The sequence below is a fragment of the Dama dama genome, chromosome 10 (assembly GCF_033118175.1).
Source record: "Dama dama isolate Ldn47 chromosome 10, ASM3311817v1, whole genome shotgun sequence".
Taxonomy (NCBI): Eukaryota; Metazoa; Chordata; class Mammalia; order Artiodactyla; family Cervidae; genus Dama; species Dama dama.
Window position 1 is genome coordinate 3,453,084 of NC_083690.1, and position 18,657 is coordinate 3,471,740.

General features: G+C 64.7%; 1 protein-coding gene across 5 annotated transcripts; it reads left to right on the forward strand.

The window, feature by feature from the left end:
* The first annotated feature begins 61 nt into the window (after positions 1-61).
* TRAF7 (TNF receptor associated factor 7) lies at positions 62-17,356 on the forward strand. 5 transcript variants are annotated; one of them, XM_061152583.1, is made up of 21 exons: positions 62-219; positions 7,512-7,627; positions 7,885-7,942; positions 9,297-9,388; positions 11,768-11,884; positions 12,264-12,356; positions 12,500-12,533; positions 12,979-13,162; positions 13,269-13,403; positions 13,988-14,205; positions 14,282-14,355; positions 14,512-14,560; positions 14,637-14,764; positions 14,960-15,042; positions 15,660-15,699; positions 15,821-15,937; positions 16,015-16,137; positions 16,271-16,390; positions 16,482-16,613; positions 16,707-16,826; positions 16,997-17,356. In XM_061152583.1, exons 2-21 carry the CDS (start codon positions 7,550-7,552, stop codon positions 17,009-17,011), a joined length of 2,010 nt encoding a protein of 669 aa, XP_061008566.1. In that variant the 5' UTR covers positions 62-219; positions 7,512-7,549; the 3' UTR covers positions 17,012-17,356. The 5 variants fall into 5 exon arrangements, with proteins under 5 accessions (XP_061008566.1, XP_061008569.1, XP_061008570.1 ...); XM_061152586.1 differs by having other exon boundaries at positions 13,269-13,397; XM_061152584.1 differs by lacking the exon at positions 62-219 and adding an exon at positions 5,326-5,452.
* Positions 17,357-18,657: the final 1,301 nt, after the last annotated feature.

Below are 18,657 nucleotides of genomic sequence, written 5' to 3' on the forward strand. Positions count from 1 at the left end.
CCATCCCTGCGACGCCGGAGCCACCGGAAGTCGTAGTTCCTGAAGAGCCGAGGGGAAGGCAGCCGCCTGGGGCCGCGAGAGCCGGGGAACTACAATTTCCGGCGGGCACCGCGCCGGCGCGCTTCCGGCACGAGCGGCCCGTCCCTTCCCCGGCCCACGGCCGAGGGGGCACGATGAAGGGAGAGGGTGGCGCTCCCGTTCTCGAGCGGCCACGGGCGGGTGAGTGTTCGCGCGGCGTGCCGGGGCCGGGGCTCGCGCCTTCGGTCCGCGCGGTGGAGCAAGAGGCCGGGTGTTTGGGGCCCCGGGAAGGGTTCGGGCCTGGGGGGCGGGGCTCAGGCGCGCCGGCTTTTCCCTCGTCCGAGCGTTTGTCTGTCAGCTGGGCCGTCGCTCGCTCCTCTCCTCCGTTCTCTTCTTTATTCGCTCTTTCTTCCTCCGTTTACGGTTCGCCGCCGGGTGCCCAGCACTGTCACAGGCGCGGGGAGACTGCGGAGAGCGAGACCCCAGTTCTCCTGTGCTCTTCTCGAGGAGGGTTTCTCAGCCTCGCCCCTCTTGGCACTTCATGCCCATCGTCACTGCCCGCTGTGCCTTGTAGCGTGTTGATCACTATCCCTGGGCTCCACCCTCCAGATACCAGTAGCCTCCCTCGCCCCCGGTGTGACAACCAAAAATGTCTCCAGCCATTTCCAAGCGTCCCCCCTTTTCAGAACCGGTGATGGGGGGGGGAATCCCCCCACAATACACAGACACAGTCATGAGGATCTGTGACAGGTGCTATGAAAAACAGAAAGAAGCAGGGCATTGAGAAAGAGACAGTACTGGGGGCTCCTGAAGGGCTTGAGGAGGGGCATCTGCAAGCAGCCTGTCCTGGGGGGAAGTTGCTGGAAAAGCATATTGGGCAGAGGAAGGACTGCAAAGGCCCAGGATGAGAAAGCTCAGAGGACGCCAGCGGGTTCTGGCGATGGGGTGAGAGGTGAAGTGGTAGGGCCAGGCCAGAGTGCGGGATGGAGGCTGCGTGGTGCTCACAAGGGAGGCTGTTGGGGAATTTGAGCACAGAGAGCCGGCGTCAGGTCTGTCTAGCCAAGTGCCTCTGGTTGTGTGCGGAGGATGGACTGCTGGCTTCACTGGGGAAGGAGAGCGTGAGGAGGCTGGATTGTGTGTGGGGGGCAGGGGTGGGTTCCTCTTCTAATCCTCACTTGGGTCTGGCTGCCTGGGCCAGGTTGTCTTGAGCCAGGTCAGGACGGTCAGCTGGGGCTGAGTCTGGGGTCCTGCTGGATCGTACCCTGTTCTTGCAGCGGGGAGGGTTTCCACCCCGCTGTGCTATGTCCTTGCTTAGAGCTTTGTGCTGCTCATCAGTTTCCCCTCCTCCCATCCCTCGGACCTCTCCTCATATACACACGGGCCCCCTCTCCTGGGGCTGCCCACCCCTGGCCTTTGGCAAGCATGTGGCATCTCTTTTCCACATTTCTTTTCTTTGGGTCTCTCCCTTCCCACACCTCTTCTCCTGTCTGTCATAAATCCCCCCTTGCATTGCTCTGGGCATCCAAGCTTCTCCTTGGAAACTCTAGTCCCTGTGTCTCAAGGTGCCTGCATCCAGACCTTCCTCCCTCGAAGCAGGAAGAGCTGGGACATGGGCTACCTGGCTGATAAGAGCCCAGCCAGGAAGGAGGGGCTCGAGTTGAGGTTCTCTGTGGAGTGACTCCACTATGATCCTGTGTCATGATCTCTCTGGAAACAAATGGAAAAGATTACGGTCTTCAGTATTGCCTAAGGGGGTGGCAGGAACCCCCAGAAAAGTGCCTTTGGCAGGTTGAGCAGCTCAGTGGTGCTTCCAACCCTCTGCCTCCTCTCCGCCCCCGCTCTGCAGGCTCCTGGCTTCTTCAGACTCGGGTGTGAACCTTGGCCAGTTGGCTGGACAAAGGAATGGGCAGTTTGGGAAATGGAGGAGGATTTGGCTGAAGGGCCTGAGCCACTTTGGAGGCTTTGGCTGCCCAGACGTGATGATCCAGCCTCTTGCTGACTCGGGGAGGGGCTGGTTTACCTGCAAGGTGGGGCCCCTTCCACTGGCCGCCACAGAGGAAGCAGAAGGAACAGGACTTTGGTCAGCCTCGACCCTGACCTCTTGCTGGCTGTCTGTGCCTGCGGTGACCTTGCAGCTTCCATTGTCAGTTCTCAAGAAGGAGCTGATGTCGGTGGAGCCTTCATTTTTAACTCACATGGCATCTCTGATAGTTCCTTCCAGACTTGGGTACATCCAGTCCATTTAATGGATGAAGAAACCTGAGGACCAGGCAGGCACACAACTTGCCCGAAGTTGCACACTTGCCAAGTGGCAGAGGTGGGGTTTGAGCTCAGGTCTCTCGGATCCTGGCACTCGCGGGTGGGCACCCAGCATTTCAGGCCTCTGGCTGGCTCACGCGGGGGGACCCATGAAGACGGACCCACCAATCCCTCTCAGCTGATGTCCTCAGTGTCCCCATGTGCTAGCTCTGAGTCAGAAGAGATGGTTGCTCCCCAGAGCAGCATCGAGTCAGGTGGGAGCTGGTACTGACGTCACTGTGCACACCTGACCCTTAGCTGCCTGGGCAGGAGGAAGTGGGCTGTCTGGAAGTCTTTTGGGAGATGGACGTTCCCAGGAACCCCCGGGAGCAGGAAGGAGCAGCCCAGCAGAAACCAGGACTGGAGGGGTGTGCCCGAGGGCTGAGGGGCGTGGGCTGCTCACCTCCAGACCCTGATCTTCCCAGAGACTGCATACCCTCCCCGACTTCCACTGGGAAGCAAGAAGGAAGAAACCCAGGAGACAGGAGCCACACAGGGAACAATGAGACAATGGCCAGGGGAGCCTGGAGGTGCACACGGGCCCAGGGACTGCCAGCCACTTGGCTCTTAGGTCGAGGCCCTGGGCCTGTCTCCACGAGTTTAGGCCCCCTGATTTAGGACAGCCACTGGGGCTTGGCTGGGCCCTGAGGTGGAGGGAGGGTGTGGGCAGGAAAAAGCGGCCCTGCAGCTGGACACTGAGAGAGGAGGATGAATGCCACCTCTTTCCAGCACATTCTCTCCCTGCGTTGGATCTGGCCAGCCCCTTCCTCTAGGAAGCCCTCTGGATGTCCCCCAGGCTGGGCCAGTCCGTGACCTCATACATTGTCCTCAGATATGGGGAAGAAAAGACTGGGGGGAGATGAGGCTGGCCCCCAGGGCGGGTGGGGAGGGGAAGGCATTTCCATTGCCAAGTGGAGGTTAAGGCTGGGCTGTGGTGCAGGAGGGGCCAGGCAGGCTGGAGAGGCTGCCCCTGGACAGGAAAGGCCAGGAGGCTGGGTGGAGGGGGCAAGGGGGCAGAGCCCTGGGGAGGGCAGGCCACAGCACGTGTCTTGGGCAGCTCTGAAAAATCCGTGGAGTCTGGGCTGTGGGTGCCAGGGGCAGGATGGAGAAGAGAGGGCAAAGGCCTGGGCTGAGCGCTGGGAGGGAAGGTGGCCGGGCAGGCCCCAGACCAGGGCACGCTGGGGTCCGAGGGGACCCCTGACAGTCACAGCCTGACTGTCTGGGATGGAAAAGGCGTATTAAGGAGATTCAGGGAACAGTGACAGGAAGTGTGTGTAGCTTTGCTATGGCAACCAGGCTTGTCTCTTGGCAGCCTGGCCTGGGCTTGGGCCAGGGGGTCCTGGGGCAGGGCTTCCCCGGGGCTTTGTGGTCTGCAGGTGAGGCCAAGGCTGCACACAGCTCTGTGGGGCCACCCATGCCCCTCCCTGGGGCAGACAGCATCCAGTGTGTGGCTTGATGGCATCTAGAGGCCAGTCCACCCCCTGCTGGCTCAGGACGTGCTGTTTGGGACACCCCACCACACCCGCTCCCTGGGCTGTTGGAGCAGTTGTCTCAAGGCAGATCTCGGCCTCGTCTGGCCACCCCCCTGACCATGGCTGCCCCTACAGCTCTCTGGGTACTGCCCGAGGGGAAGGGGTGTCATGTCTCACACTCCCGAAGAGGCCACCCAGCAGATCCCTTTGGGCTCCCTCCATGGGGGCTGATCAGAGGAGTGGGTGGGGGGCTTTCCCGAAGCGGGGTGGATGGAGTTCAGGCGCTGGGGCATTTGGGGCGAATTTCTAGTTCCTCATTGGGCAGTGAGTGCACCCCAGGCCCCAGGAGACCCTTAGACACAGGTGGGTGTGGGTGGACAGGGACCCCTGGGCCTTGACGCTGGCCCAGGCAAGGCAGGGAAGGGGCTGTTCTTGGTCCCCCTGGCCCTCCAGCCTCACCCCAGGTGGACACCCCATTTCCATCAGGACTGGGGCCTTTCTCAGGGATAGGATCTCTGAATCCAGCCCCCAGACTGTGCTGAGGTGCCTCGGCCGAGAGGGAGGAAGGATGAAGGGGAGCGCTTTCTGGCCCTCCCCAACTCGGGTCTCCCCTGTATGCCAGCGCACAGCTTTTCCCAGTTTACCAGGGGCCAGGTTCTGGCGTGGGTGAGGATTCGCACTTTCTGTTGACAACTTCCTGCCTGCCCACGAGCCTCAGGCTGACTGTGGGTGGGGAAGGGGCCTCCTCCCCCGGGGCCGGGCACACCCCCGGGCCGCCTCCGTGGAGCCCCAGCCCCCAGAGTGCTGAGCTGTGCTCTGCAGTTGCTGGGGTTTTGGCCTCCAGGAAGAGGATACCGGGGAGGACTGTTGTTACGAAATGCAGCCCCTGGGGGGCCATTCTGAGGGCGGGCCGGGGGCATCTCGCTCAATTCCTAGAAGCTCTGGATGCAATCTCAGCGTTCCGGGTGGGCGGAGCGGCAGTCACCTCCCTCCCGCACCCCACGCCCGCACCTCTTCCAGGGCACATGAGTGAGAGGGGGGGAAAGGTCCCCCCACCATCCAGGGTGGATGGAGCTGACAGGGTCCTCCCACCATCCAGGGCGCATGGGTGGACCAGGCGGACAGGATCCCCCCACCATCCGGGGTGCACGGGTGGGCAGGGCGACCAAGGACCCCCCCCCACCATCCAGGGCAGCGGGTGGGCGGGACGACCACGGTCCCCCGCCATCCAGGGCTGGGGAGGTGCACTGAACCCTGTGAACCGGGAAGTGGTTCCCTCCGTCCTTCCCTCTCTCAGCCCGGCTCTCTCCCGGGCCAGTCCCCTCCCGGGTCCTGTGTTGTCGCCCCGCCTGGCCCTATTGGCTGTCTGGGGACTTTCCGGCTGATTTGCATGTTGCCTGCGAGTCCTGCAGTCCTGCGTGCCTTTCTGTTTACTTCACTTCGGAGCGGGACAGCCAGACCGCCGCTGCAACAGGCGCTCAGGCAACCGGCACCCCCGGGTGGGGAGGGCGGGGCGGGCGGCGGGCAGGCTGGCTGCCGCCCGGGGGGAGCGCCTGCCAGGGTCACGGCCGCCCGGTCCGTGGGCGCCACTCTCTGCAGCCAGCAGCTGGCCTCGTGGCCCCAGGGAGCTTGCAGCAGAGGGAGCAGATGATTGTAAAATCCAGGTCAGTGTCAGCCAGCGGCCACCCAGAGCCAGCCGCGGGTTTCCCCAAAGTGGGGGAGCACTTCGCACCGATGGGTTGAGTGCTTGGAGCTGGCTGGGCCTCACGCAGCCACAGCCCAGTGGCCTTACTCCCAGCAGGGCAGCCCCCAGGACTTCCTACTTAACAGGGAGACCCACAGGAGACCCTGTTACCCATTAGAGAACAAGCCACAGAGTGGGGGAGGCAAGCCCTTTGAGTCACAGCAGGACCAGCAGCTGGCAGGAGGCCAGGCTTTGGCCAAGCTCTGGGGACCCCCTCGGGCACTCAGAGCCCTGCAGGCGGGCGAGGGTCCTCGTGGCAATGCCACCTGTGGGGGCCGAGAGCCACCCTTGTTGAAGCCTGAGTCTCAAAACTTGGGCCGGTGGTGAGAGGTGGTCTTTGGAGGGGTGCAGCTGGGGAGAAGTGAGGAGAGCTTTAGAGCCAGCCCCTCCCTGCTGCCCTGCCAGGTGGGCCCCAGGGCACACAGCTTGGCTGTTGTTGGAGGCGTGGTTGTTGCTGGATGGGCCAGGTCAGGAGGGCCTGGCGTGGAAAGTGCCAAAACCAACTGGACTGTGCCTTGCTGTTTGCTGGACTCACATGGGGGGGCGTAGAGCATCTCCCGCCTTCTTGTGGGGGCCTGGGTTGTCCTTCCCCCTGGAGTCTTGGGGTCCTGTAGGACCCCCAGACCACTGGATGGGCCCCTGCCTGCCCCGCAGCATGGGGAGAGCCGTTCCTGATGCTGGTCTGATGGCTGGGCGGGGTGCTGGGTGATGAGCCCGTGGCGCGTGTCCAGGGGAGGCTGCTGGAGGTCTCCTGAGGTGGAGAGCTCACGCGGGCCTGGTGACAGGGCCTGGGCGTGTGGCCTCCCTCCCCGTGCAGGGCTCTCAACACAGCCAACTGCCATGGCGGGACACGGTGCTCCGGGCTGCAGACTCGGCAGGTCCTGACGTCAGGCACACCGCTCTGGCGCGGGGGCGGGGGCGGGGGTCTGCTGATAGGGCCACTTCAGTTCAGTTCAGTCACTCAGTCTCGTGTCCAACTCTTTGTGACTCCATGGACTGCAGCACACCAGGCCTTCCTGCCTGTCACCGACTCCCAGAGCTTACTCAAACTCACGTCCATGGAGTCCATGATGCCATCCAACCATCTCATCCTCTGTTGGCCCCTTCTCCTCCTGCCTTCAATCTTTCCCAGCGTCAGGGTCTTGTCCGATGAGTCAGCTGTTTGCATCAGATGGCCCCCTCAGGGTGGGTACTATCTTGGGAGTGAAGCTGCCTTCCGGGAGGGCCCGTCCTCTGTGGGCGGCTGACAGGGTCTCCTTACACCCAGGCCTGGCTAGCTCTCCCTGGGCCCACCCTAGCTCCTCTCTTATCGGGTGGGAGTCCCCAGAAACCAGGGGTGATGCCCACAGCCCCATCTCCCTGCTACCTGCTTACCCCAGCCCTTGAGACTGAGTCACCCTGCGGGGCAAGCAAGGCCATGCTCTGTTCCTGGGGCGGGCGACCTGCACACCGTCAGGAGTCTGAGCTCTGCGCTCCTCTCCTGCCTGAAGGGGCTTTCTGTGTGTGTTGCGGCTGGTGAGGGGTGGGGTGCCACCCACAGGTCTCCTGGTGTGTGGCCAGCATCCTGCCATCCTCGAGACTGGTGCCTGACCACACCTACCCTGGCAGGAAACGGCCTGATGCTGGCCCAGCCTTGGCCCCAGGGGCGTTTGGACCTTGGACCCCGGGGAACAGCAGAGCAGGAGTTGGGGGGGCGGGGGGCAGAGCTGGTGGGCTTTTCCCAAGGGCTAAGCCTTGGAGCAAGGTGGAACTGAGCACCAGCTCCTGGCCCCCATCCCGGGCCTCCTCCTTCCCTCCGGCCTGTCCACACCTGGCACAGGCGGGAGGGGAGGGGGCTTGGACCGCAGGAACCCACCCTTGTTGCAATTGGTGGTGGAGCCAGGCCTTCCAGGGCAGGCCTGCCCCCGGGCGGAGCAGCCCCGCCAACCAGCAGGGCCTGGGCCGCAGCCTAGAGCCCCATGTTTGTGCTCTGCCTGCAGGGGACGCCGCCCGAGGAGCCTGGATGCCGCTCTAGAGCATGAGCTCGGGCAAGGGCGCCCGCTACAACCGCTTCTCCGGGGGGCCGAGCAACCTTCCCACCCCAGACACCGCCGGGGTGAGGGACACCGCCGGGGAGGGTCGCCTCTGGGCACACCCTGTGCCCGCCCCGCCGCCCAGGGCCCCGGAGGGCTTTCTGGAACACGCAGTCCGTCCCTGGAGGTCCCTCGGGTGGGCTGGGCCGTGTGTGTGGTTGGTGTGTCTGCGAGTGTGCGTGCACGCGGGCTCCTTAGTGGGATAGTGTCAGCCCACATCCACGTGTGTGTCCACATCCTCCGCGGGGTCAGAGCCGAGTCACATTCGTTCTCTCTCCAGACCAGGATGGAAACCACCTTCGGGCCCGCCTTTTCGGCTGTCACCACCATCACGAAAGGTGAGCCTGGAGCCCAGGCCAGCCTGGGCCGCAGAGGCAGCCCACCATCCCGCTGCCTGCCCCCAGGCCCCCTGCACCTCCTCGCGGAGCCTGCCTGCCGCCTCTCCGGGTGGGCACCACTTCACACCCTGTCCCTGATCAAGTGACCCCGACTCGTCCCACCCCAGGCTCTTAGAGTCGGGCTCAGGGACAGGCCGGGCTCAGGTGGCAGGAGAGACTCCTGGGGTCCTTCCTGGAGTCCGGTCCCTTGGGGAGGAACTAGCACACGAAGGCACAGCCTCCTCCCCGGAGACGGCACATGGTCCCTCCGGGCAGGACTGCCGTGTCCGACTCCGTGACTCCCTGGACTGTAGCCCGCCAGGCTCCTCTGTCCTTGGGATTCTCCAGGCAGTAATACTGGAGTGGGTTGCCGTGCCCTCCTCCAGGGGGTCTTCCCCACCCAGGGATTGAACCCATGTTTGCTGTGGCTCCTGCGTTGCAGACAGGTTCTTTACCACTGAGCCAGTGGGAAGCCCCACCTCAGAGTGCACCAGCTGCTAATTAGTGTTTCAGCTGCTTCTCGGGGGTTTTCTCTGGATACACTTGGTGGCGGGGCCCCCAGCCTGCCGCGCACCTCTGCTCACCCAGGCTCCTTTCTCCTGCCAAGTGACCCCCCAGGGGCTCTGAAAGAGCTCTCTTTTTTTCCTCAGATGTTCCTAAGGGAAAAGCAAATATGCATCTCCCCTACCCGCAACTCTCGGGTCCCTGATTTCTCATCTGCCTTTAGAAGCTGCGTGGCACGCTGCCCTGGCAGACGAGAGCTCCTGGGCAGAGGGCGAGGGGGCCTGTCCCACCCAGCACCCCCTCAGTGTCAGGGCAGGGCAGAGCCAGCGACCAGGCCTGACCAGCTGCCCCGGCAGGCCCCCCATCACTCAGGGACCCAGGGCCACTCACAGGGCAGCCCGCTGAAGCCTGGATCATGCACCCATGCCTTTGGGGCTGGTGTGGTGACGTCTGGGCCCGGTTGGGCCCTAGACCAGTGGGGGCCACTGTGTGCCCCCGGCTGCTGCCTTCAGTGACTCAGAGGGGAACTCCTGTTCCCACGTGGACCCCTGACCAGTGCCTTCTCTGAGCAGCTGGAGTGACAGGCAGGAGGAGGTGGGCGGAGAGGGGCCCGGACCACCAGGCTGCGGTACCAACTGAGGGGCTGCGGACCTCTCTGCCTGGGGGTGGCAGGGCGGGGGCGGAGGGCTTCTAGGCTCAGTGCTGGGGCTGTCCAGGCCGGCCCCTCCTGGCCCACGTGCAAAGGTGTCTGCAGCCCGCCCCGGCGGTCTGGCCTCCCCGCACGGCCCACCGTGGCCCTTTCTCTTTGCAGCCGATGGGACCAGCACGTACAAACAGCACCGCAGGACGCCCTCCTCCTCCAGCTCACTGGCCTACTCCCCGCGGGACGAGGAGGACAGCATGGTGGGTCTGCCCCGCGCTCCTCTCTGCCCTTGGGAGCAGGCCTCTCTCAATCCAGGCCCCTCCTCCCCAGGGCCTGGGGCCCAGGAGGAGCTGAAGGTGGAGGCTCAGCTGCGGGGAGCGCCCCGAGCTCTGGGGTGAGGGTGGAGAGAGTGGTGAGGCAGGGGCCCAGCGCGGCGACAGCCTGAGGTTTCCAGAGGGGCGGCGGGCGAGGTGCAGCCGGGCTGAGGGTTGCGGCGCCCGCAGGTCTGGATGTTTGACTCCCTCTTGTGGGGGTGGTGGGAGCCACGGAAGGTTCATTCAGGAGGGTGACCAGGTCTGATCCCCGTTTTTGAAGCTTTCTTTCCTACCGAGTGGAGGCTGTGTGTGTGGGTTGCCCGGTGGAGGCAGGGGCCCTGAGCCTGGGGGTCCTGACCAGAGACAGGAGCCAGCAGGCAGGGAAATGTGGACAGGCCCAGGCGGGGGTTACCGATTTAGGGGTTTGGGGCAGAGTTGGAGCTGGCTGTCAGTGCCCAGGCAGTGGGGCCAGGGTCACAGTGGCCATTCATTCCCTGTCAGTCTGCCCACTGGCCCCTCGCTAGGCTCTGGGGTTGCAGGGGGGAGCGAAGGCGGGCCCGGGTGGCAGGCCTGGGGCACAGTCACCCTCGGGCCCTCACCCTCACCCTCGCCCACCTCTCTGGGCTGCCCCTGCTTTCCCTCGGACCTCCCTCTGGCTGACTCTCCAGCCCTGCTAGCCCCCCAGCACCGAAGGTTTCTCCTCGGTGGCCAGCTCTTGTTTTCTGTTTAATAGGGAGAAAAAGAAATATTTCTAATTATTCAAAAAACACACTTATGTGCCCAGAACGGCACTAGGCCCTCCCCAAGCACGGGCCCCCTCCCTTGGGCTCTGCCTGCCTCTGTGCCTGGGGCCCATGACGTGCCCGGGGCCCGTGACGTGTCCGGCGCCTGTGACGTGTCCGGGGCCTGTCACGTGTCTGGGGCCTATGACGTGTTCATGGAGCAAGGCAGGAAGCAGTAGGCCCGCCTGCCCGGCTGGGCCTTGAGGACAATGGCCCCCCTGTGCCTGTGGTGTCTGGAATCCTTGGGTTTTGGTGGCTCGGGATGTGGGCACGTGCTGTGAGGGCCCAGAGCCGCGGCCACCTGGACACCAAGTCTTTGGCTGTTGGGCCCCCCAGGCCACCCCCTGCTTGCCCTGAGGAGCCCGGCCTTCCCAGGCCCTGTGGTTTGGGGCCAGCAGCCCTGCGCCCAGCCCAGGCCTGTAGCTGCCCCTGCACTCAGGCAGAGTGGGGTCCCTGCAGGGGGCAGGCAGCCGGGGGAGAGAGCCTGGCCAGCCCGCGCACTTGGCCCCGCTCCCGCCTGGACCTGCTCTCACCCTGTGGTCTCCATCGCTGCCCCGGGGGTGGTTTGACTCACTTCCTCTGACTTTCCCCACTCGCTCCTCATGTGGCGTTTCCATGCTAACGTGCCGCTCGGGCTGCCGGGCGCTGCCCTGGCAAAGGAGGTGCCCGTCCGCGGTCACGCTGGGTACATGGAAGCCCGCACGCACGCCGGGAAGCCGGGCCCTGGCACTACCTGGCCAGCCTCCCTGGGCCTGCAGGGGTCCCGTGCCTCGGGCTGGTGGGGAGGGGACCCTTCCAATAGTCCGTGCACCCCCCCCACAGCTCAGAAGGAGGCAGCTGGGCCTAGGGGGCTGGGCCCAGAGGGGCCGGTGGGCTGGGTGTGGAGGCAGGCGGTTAATGGCTCTTGAATGAGGCTTCTGGAAGGCTGAGAGAGGAGCATGGGAGTGACTGGACCAATTGCTCTTGTAGGATCTCTCCTGGAGGATTCTGGGCCCCGAGGGAAGGAAGGGACAGTGCCCGTCGTCCTGGCGTACCCCCACTCTGTCTCTGGGGGCTCAGGCAGAGGCCAGCACCTGTGGCCCTCCCGCCTATTCTCAGAAGCTGGCCTAGGGTTTGGTGGGGTGTCCACCCTCCCCTGGGAGCCTTCCTGGCCTGGCCTACTGTCCCCAGGCAGGATGGCCCATGGGCCCCTGGAGCCCTGCAGCCTCCCGCAGCCAGCCTTTCAGCCCCTCCCTCCAGCAGTCTGGGGGCCGTGGCCACCCCCTCCTTGGGATTGGCTGGTGGAGGTGCCCCCTCTGTGGCCCACATTCCCTCACGGGAAGCAGGAAGCAGGCCGAGCGTGTCCTCGTAGAATTGAATAGCAGGAAGTCTCTCCATTTACACAAAGAAAGTTGGCAGACGTGAGCGGGCGTCCCAACTGCAGGGCCAGGACCGCGGGGCTGGCTTCGCGCACTCGGCACACTGGGGACTGGGTGGGCGCCCGCTGGGCCGGGGGTCCCGACCCGGCCCTCCCGCCGGCTGACGGCTGCCCCGCTGCCCGCAGCCGCCCATCAGCACGCCTCGCCGCTCCGACTCGGCCATCTCTGTGCGCTCCCTGCACTCCGAGTCTAGCATGTCCCTCCGTTCCACGTTCTCACTGCCGGAGGAGGAGGAGGAGCCGGTAGGTGTGGCTGGGGGGAAGCCCTCCCTGTGCCGGGCGGTTGGGGCCCCTTCCCTTCTGGCCCCGGTAGGGGCCCCCTGTCCACACAGGTCCACATCGGGGACTCGGGGGCCCAGGCCGGGTCCGCCAGGCACGTTCTCACTCCCCGTCCCAGGGGCTACCCAGGAACCAGCTTTCAGAAGGGAAGGTGGAGCCCACCCAGGGCCCCTTCTAGTCTGCGTCCCAGGGAGAGGGAGGGCACAACTGGAGGGCTTCTCCGCGCACAAGTCCCCTCGAGCCCTAGGCCTCAGCGGGCTCCCCTCAGGACACAGCCCAGCCCATGGGAGGGGGAGCTGGATGCTTGCCGCCCTGGCGCCCCTTCATCCCGCCCTGCTTCCAGGAGCCACTGGTGTTCGCCGAGCAGCCCTCGGTGAAGCTGTGCTGCCAGCTCTGCTGCAGCGTGTTCAAGGACCCCGTGATCACCACGTGTGGGGTGAGCTGCCCTCCCTGGCCTGTGCGCTTCGTGAGCCCCAAACCGTGGGGCGCCCAGTCTGGCCGCCCGGCACTTGCCCTCTGCAGTGGGCGAGGGGTGGGCCTCACTGTGGCCGTGACCCCACCTGCCCATTGTCCCCACAGCACACCTTCTGCCGAAGATGCGCCTTGAAGTCAGGTAGGACCCTCTCAGCCCAGGCCCGGCCACCCGGGTCCCCAGCGGCGGGGAGGTCCCTCTGGGGAGGTCCGCCCGGAGCCCAGCACTGGTGGAGCCCCCTAGTCCTCCCGCAGTGGCAGTTCCTGGGCCAGCACTCAAGCCAGGCTCAGCGCCCTCGGCGGCGGGCATGGACGAGACCCCTGGGTGCAGCATCCGCTGTCAGGGCCTCCGGCCTGCTCCACACTCTGTCCCCAGCCCCCCGCCACTACCCCAGACTCCCGGGGCCACGGAGAGGCCCGCTCACCCAGTGCTCGTCCCTTCCTGTCCTGGAAGCCCCAGAGGGGGAAGGCAGATGAGGGGATGAGGCCCCCGGTGGAGGCTCAGCCCAGCCTGAAGGGGAGCAGGCTCCAGGCCCGGGGCGGGGCTGGCTGGGCGGGCCATGTGGTCAGCGTGCCCTCCCCCCCAGAGAAGTGCCCCGTGGACAACGCCAAGCTGACGGTGGTGGTGAACAACATCGCGGTGGCCGAGCAGATCGGCGAGCTCTTCATCCACTGCAGGCACGGCTGTCGGGCGGTGGGGGGCGGGAAGCCCTCCGTCTTCGAGGTGGACCCCCGAGGGTGCCCCTTCACCATCAAGCTCAGCGCTCGAAAGTAAGGGCCCCCTTCTGCCCCCGCTCCCCGCCCCCCCCAGGGCCCCTGGGAGCCGGGGCCTCTAGGGACTCAGCCCCCGTGCCGTGCCGCCCGGCCGCCCCTCCAGGGACCACGAGGGCAGCTGTGACTACAGGCCCGTGCGCTGCCCCAACAACCCCAACTGCCCGCCCCTCCTCAAGATGAACCTGGAGGCCCACCTCAAGGAGTGCGAGCACATCAAGTGTCCCCACTCCAAGTACGGGTGAGTGGGCGGGGGTGGGTGCAAGGGGCTGCCCCGGGCGGGGTGGGCGGGCGGAGGGCGGCGGGCCTGGGCTGGCATTCACGGTCCCTCCTTCAGCAAACCTTGGCCGAGATCCGCCTGAGTGCCGGGCGCTGGGGAGACGGCCTTAGTGGGAGCCGCACCACCAACTGTGTAATTACAAACTGAGGTACAGGTGCTGAGAAGGAGACCTGAGCCCCGCGGGGACACGGCGCCCGGGGAGCTGGGGACTGATGCATGCGAGGGCACGAGCCGGGCCCAGACCTGGGAGAGGGCTTCCAGCAGCTGGACCAGCAGCAGGGAGTTGAGAGTAGAGGGGAGAGGAGGCGGCAGCTGGCTCTTCGGGGCGGAAGCCAGTGGGGGGGCAGGAGCCGTGGAGGAGCTCTGGGCCGGAGCACAGCGGCTGGATTGCTGGGGGAGGCGGGACGGGTGGTGGGCAAGCGGGTGTGCGCAGGGTTGTGGCCCAGCACAGAAGTGGGATTTGCGGGAGACTTGGGGCTGGAGAGGCAGAGGGAAGGGTCCGCCTGGGCGGGCAGGTGGGCAGGGCAGCTGTCCTGTCCCGCTAGGTGCACGTTCATCGGGAACCAGGACACATACGAGACGCACTTGGAGACGTGCCGCTTCGAGGGCCTGAAGGAGTTCCTGCAGCAGACAGACGACCGCTTCCACGAGATGCACGTGGCGCTGGCCCAGAAGGACCAGGAGATTGCCTTCCTGCGCTCCATGCTGGGCAAGCTCTCGGAGAAGATCGACCAGCTGGAGAAGAGCTTGGAGCTCAAGTTTGGTGAGAGCCCGGCCCAGGGGGCGCAGGGGTCCAGCCCCGCCTCTGGGTCCCTGACATCCCCTGCCCTGCCGCTCAGACGTCCTGGACGAAAACCAGAGCAAGCTCAGTGAGGACCTCATGGAGTTCCGGAGGGACGCGTCCATGCTGAACGTGAGCGGGCAGGGGCCGAGGGCGGGGCTGGATGCTGGGAGGCCTGTTGCCACTCAGGATTAGGTGTCTATGCTGGGGGGCCCTGCCTGGGGTAGGAAAGGCCTTTGGGGCCCCACCCACCCCATGCTCTGCTCTGCTCTGCTCTTGGCCCTGCAGGACGAGCTGTCCCACATCAACGCGCGGCTGAACATGGGCATCCTTGGATGTGAGTGTGGGCCCCCTGTCGCCTGCCCTGTAGCCCCCAGGGCCCCAGGCCCCTCACGCTGCCCATCTCTCTGCAGCGTATGACCCGCAGCAGATCTTCAAGTGCAAGGGGACGTTCGTGGGCCACCAGGGCCCCGTCTGGTGTCTCTGCGTCTACTCCATGGGGGACTTGCTCTTCAGTGGCTCCTCCGATAAGACCATCAAGGTGGGTAGGGGCCTGCCCAGGGGCCGAGCACCCTGGAGCAGCAGGGCTGGGTATGGCACGCCAACCTCTGCCAGCTCCAGGCCCGCCCATGGACAGGGCTTTCTCCGCTCCCCCATGCTCACATCATTCGTGCCGTAGTGACCCCTGCCACCGGGCTGGCCCTGCTGGGATCTGCCCTGACCCTGGTCTCTGCAGGTGTGGGACACGTGTACCACCTACAAGTGCCAGAAGACGCTGGAGGGCCATGACGGCATTGTGCTGGCCCTCTGCATCCAGGGGTGAGTGTGGGCGCACGTGTATCCCCTGAGCACAGGCCCACGTGGACCATGCTGCATGTGTCCTAGAGTGACTTTGTCTGCCACTCCTGGGACCCTGAGCAGGGCCGAGTCATGGGCGGTATGTGGGCCTCCGTCTCTGACGCTGTGCATTCTCTGAGCAGAGCCCTGACCCCGGAGAGCCTCAGGTGGCCAAGGACAGGCAGGACCGGAGGGGAGGCAGGCTCCTGCTGGCCAACAGGGCCTGGCCACCCCCTCAGCCCAGAGTGCCCCTTCTAGACTGTGCCTCCTGGCGCATGTCATGAGGCTGTGTGCTGTGGGCGTGAGTGTGTGTGTGCGTGTGAGATGCTGGCGCACAGGAAGCAACAGCTTGACTGCCAGCAATGCTAACAAGGGTAATTACCTCCCGGCTCAGCTGTCAGACGCTTGCCAGGCAGGCGCGTCCAAGGTCCTCTCGCTGAGGTGGAAAGACCGAGGCTGGGCTCAAGGAAGCTGTAGTGGTCCTGGCGACGGCCCAGACCTCTGGTTCCCAGTGGCCAATGCTCGCTTGGCCTGGCCAGGGCGGTGTCAGCAGGGATGCTGGCTTCGCATGCCCTGACACCCTGGCTTTGCTTCCCCAGGTGCAAGCTCTACAGTGGCTCGGCCGACTGCACCATCATTGTGAGTGGGGCCCGCGGGAGGGCGGGGTCAGGCCCCACACATGCCTGAGAACCCCGGGCATGCTGTGCCGCTGGGGCCTGGGCTCGGCAGGGCCTCAGGCTTCGTTCCTGTCTCCCGCCAGGTATGGGACATCCAGAACCTACAGAAGGTGAATACAATCCGGGCCCACGACAACCCGGTGTGCACGCTGGTGTCGTCACACAACATGCTCTTCAGCGGCTCCCTGAAGGCCATCAAGGTCAGGCCGGGTGGGGTGTGTGCATGCCCGATGCCGATGTGTGCCCCCCCGGCCTGCACTCACGGCCACTCCCACAGGTCTGGGACATCGTGGGCACCGAGCTGAAGCTGAAGAAGGAGCTCACTGGCCTCAACCACTGGGTGCGAGCCCTGGTGGCCGCCCAGAGCTACCTGTACAGTGGCTCCTACCAGACAATCAAGGTGGGTCCCCCCGACCCCGAGCCGGCTCCATCTGCCCTGCCCCCACTGGGCCGGCACAGGGAGGCCCTCACATGCACCCTGGTCCTGGGTGGGCAGCCTGGCCTGGGACGAAGTGGCCCACACTTGCCCGTAGATCTGGGACATCCGGACCCTCGACTGCATCCACGTTCTGCAGACGTCTGGCGGCAGCGTCTACTCAATCGCTGTGACCAATCACCACATTGTCTGCGGCACCTACGAGAACCTCATCCACGTAAGAGCGGACGCGGAGGGGGGCAGCCTCTGACTCCGGGCCCCTGTCTACCCCCATCTGTGCCTCTGACCTGCCGGCGCCACCCCTCCAGGTGTGGGACATCGAGTCTAAGGAGCAGGTGCGGACCCTGACGGGCCATGTTGGCACCGTGTATGCCCTGGCAGTCATCTCGACGCCAGACCAGACCAAGGTCTTCAGTGCGTCCTATGACCGGTCTCTCAGGGTATGAGCCGGCCGAGCGACTGGAGGGGGCGGCTCAGGGCGGCTCGGGGAGGGTGCCAGGCCTGGGCGGTCCTCATGTCTCCTGTGTCCCCAGGTCTGGAGTATGGACAACATGATCTGCACGCAGACACTGCTGCGTCACCAGGGCAGTGTGACTGCACTGGCCGTGTCCCGGGGCCGGCTCTTCTCCGGAGCCGTGGACAGCACTGTGAAGGTTAGCGCCATGGCTCAGGCCGCCCACAGGGGCTGTGTGGGGAAGTGGGAGCGAGGGAGGCGGGTGGGAGCTAGCAGCCCGGGCAGTGGGGGGCAGGTGCGGATGGCAGCTGGCTTTGGGGCTGCATGGCCATTTCAAGTGGCACTTGAAATGGAATCTTCCCCCTGCAGGTGTGGACTTGCTAACAGAATCCACGCCGGGTCTAGACTTCCTCTAGGCCTGACCTAGGCCTAAATCCGGTGGGCCACATGACTGGTCTTGGGGTCTCTGCCTGCCCCGTGGTGACTCAGCCAGGCAGGCAGTGCCCTCCCTGCCCTGTGCCCAGTGAGCTTCCCTCTGCTTGGCCCTGTCACCATCACTGCCAGGATAGTGCCCAGCCCATCTGGGTGCCAGGTACGACGCTCGCCAGGCCCACCTCCATCCTCACTCCAGATGGACTTGGGCCTTTTTACTCACCTTTTCTACACTGTTTTTAGACTGTATATAGATTTGATTACTTCTTGATTGAAATAAAAGTTGCACAGACTGTGGCTCTGAGTGGGGATGGTCCTCGGGGAGGGGGGACACCTGAGCACGTCGGGGTGCACAGGCACTGGCCAGCGGGAGGGAAGCTGGGCAGGGACCACAGAGGTGCCTGTTGACAACCCCACGATGTGGTTGTGTTGGTGACTGCCCCCCACTTGCCCCAGTATACACCCCCCCTCCGAAAAAAAGCCAGGCAGCTCCGTTTTCTGCTGTTTATTGACAGCTGACAGTAGCTCCCTGCCCGGACCCCCCTCCCCACCTGCTAGCCCTGGTCCGGGCCACCCACTGCAGAGGCCAGGCAGATGGCCAGGCCAACCCACCTGGGGACATGTTAGTACGTGAATGCTGGGAGGGGCCCCACACGCCCAGACACTACCTCTGCAGAACCCCTCCACCCACCCGAGTCACAGTCGCTGGTTTTCGGCGTTTTTTAATTCTCTCTCTTTTTTTAAGAAATGTCAAAGTTGTGCCCAACACATGTGGATCAGCAAACACAACAGAGGAGGCCAGTCAGTACTCTTTTGAGGGGGGGAGAGAGAGAGAAGGCGAGAACGGCCACACGACACGGCCTCGGACCACGAGCAGAGCGTCTGGGAACGGGAACAGGAGCAGGGCGGGCTGGCTGCGTGGGGCCAGCTGGGGCCCCGGGGAGGGAGGGTTGGGCACACCCTCACACGCACCACACACAGCCTGGCATGCACGCCCTGCACCCACTGCTGACACACCCACGCTGTGCACACAGCTCCCTTGGAACCCAGGGGCACCCTCACACCAGCACCCCAGAGAAAGGCGGAGCCCTGCCCACTGTCTCCACCGCACGGAGGACACAGCCCAGCGGCGAGCAAGGCACATCCTTCAGGTTCTTCAGACGCAGAGAAGTTAGGAGAGAGATCAGAGGGGAGGCCCTGGCGGAACTCGGACCCCAGCCTCCCATTTGTGCTACTGGGCCAGGGGTCTGGCCACTCTGGGACCGAGGGAGGGACGGATAGACAGATGGTCAGGGCCTCTTGACAGCTTTTGTCTTGAGCTAGACTCCAGCGTCCTTGCAGTTGGTAAATGGTTTTCTATAGAATCAATAATATTTTTTTCTTTCTTTAAATATATATTTGTTAAAGTTATACCTTTTTGTATCTCTGGGGAAATCTGCCTTAGCTCATTCCCAATAAATTAATACTCTTCGATAGCTTATATTCTGGGGGGAGGGGGGGTGCTGTGGGGCAGGGGGCCCAACCCAGCCCCTTGTGCTGCGCAGGAGCGGCTGGCGGAGGTCCCCATCGGGCAGTTCTGTGCTGGGCATAGGCCTGTG

Excerpts from the sequence above, each read along its gene's own strand:
- TRAF7 (XM_061152583.1), top strand. The coding sequence starts at position 7,550 with ATGAGCTCGGGCAAGGGCGCCCGCTACAACCGCTTCTCCGGGGGGCCG. Across the intron at positions 13,404-13,987 it reads TGTCCCCACTCCAAGTACGG|GTGCACGTTCATCGGGAACC; the intron begins GTGAGTGGGCGG and ends CTGTCCCGCTAG. Across the intron at positions 15,938-16,014 it reads GCTCCCTGAAGGCCATCAAG|GTCTGGGACATCGTGGGCAC; the intron begins GTCAGGCCGGGT and ends CCACTCCCACAG.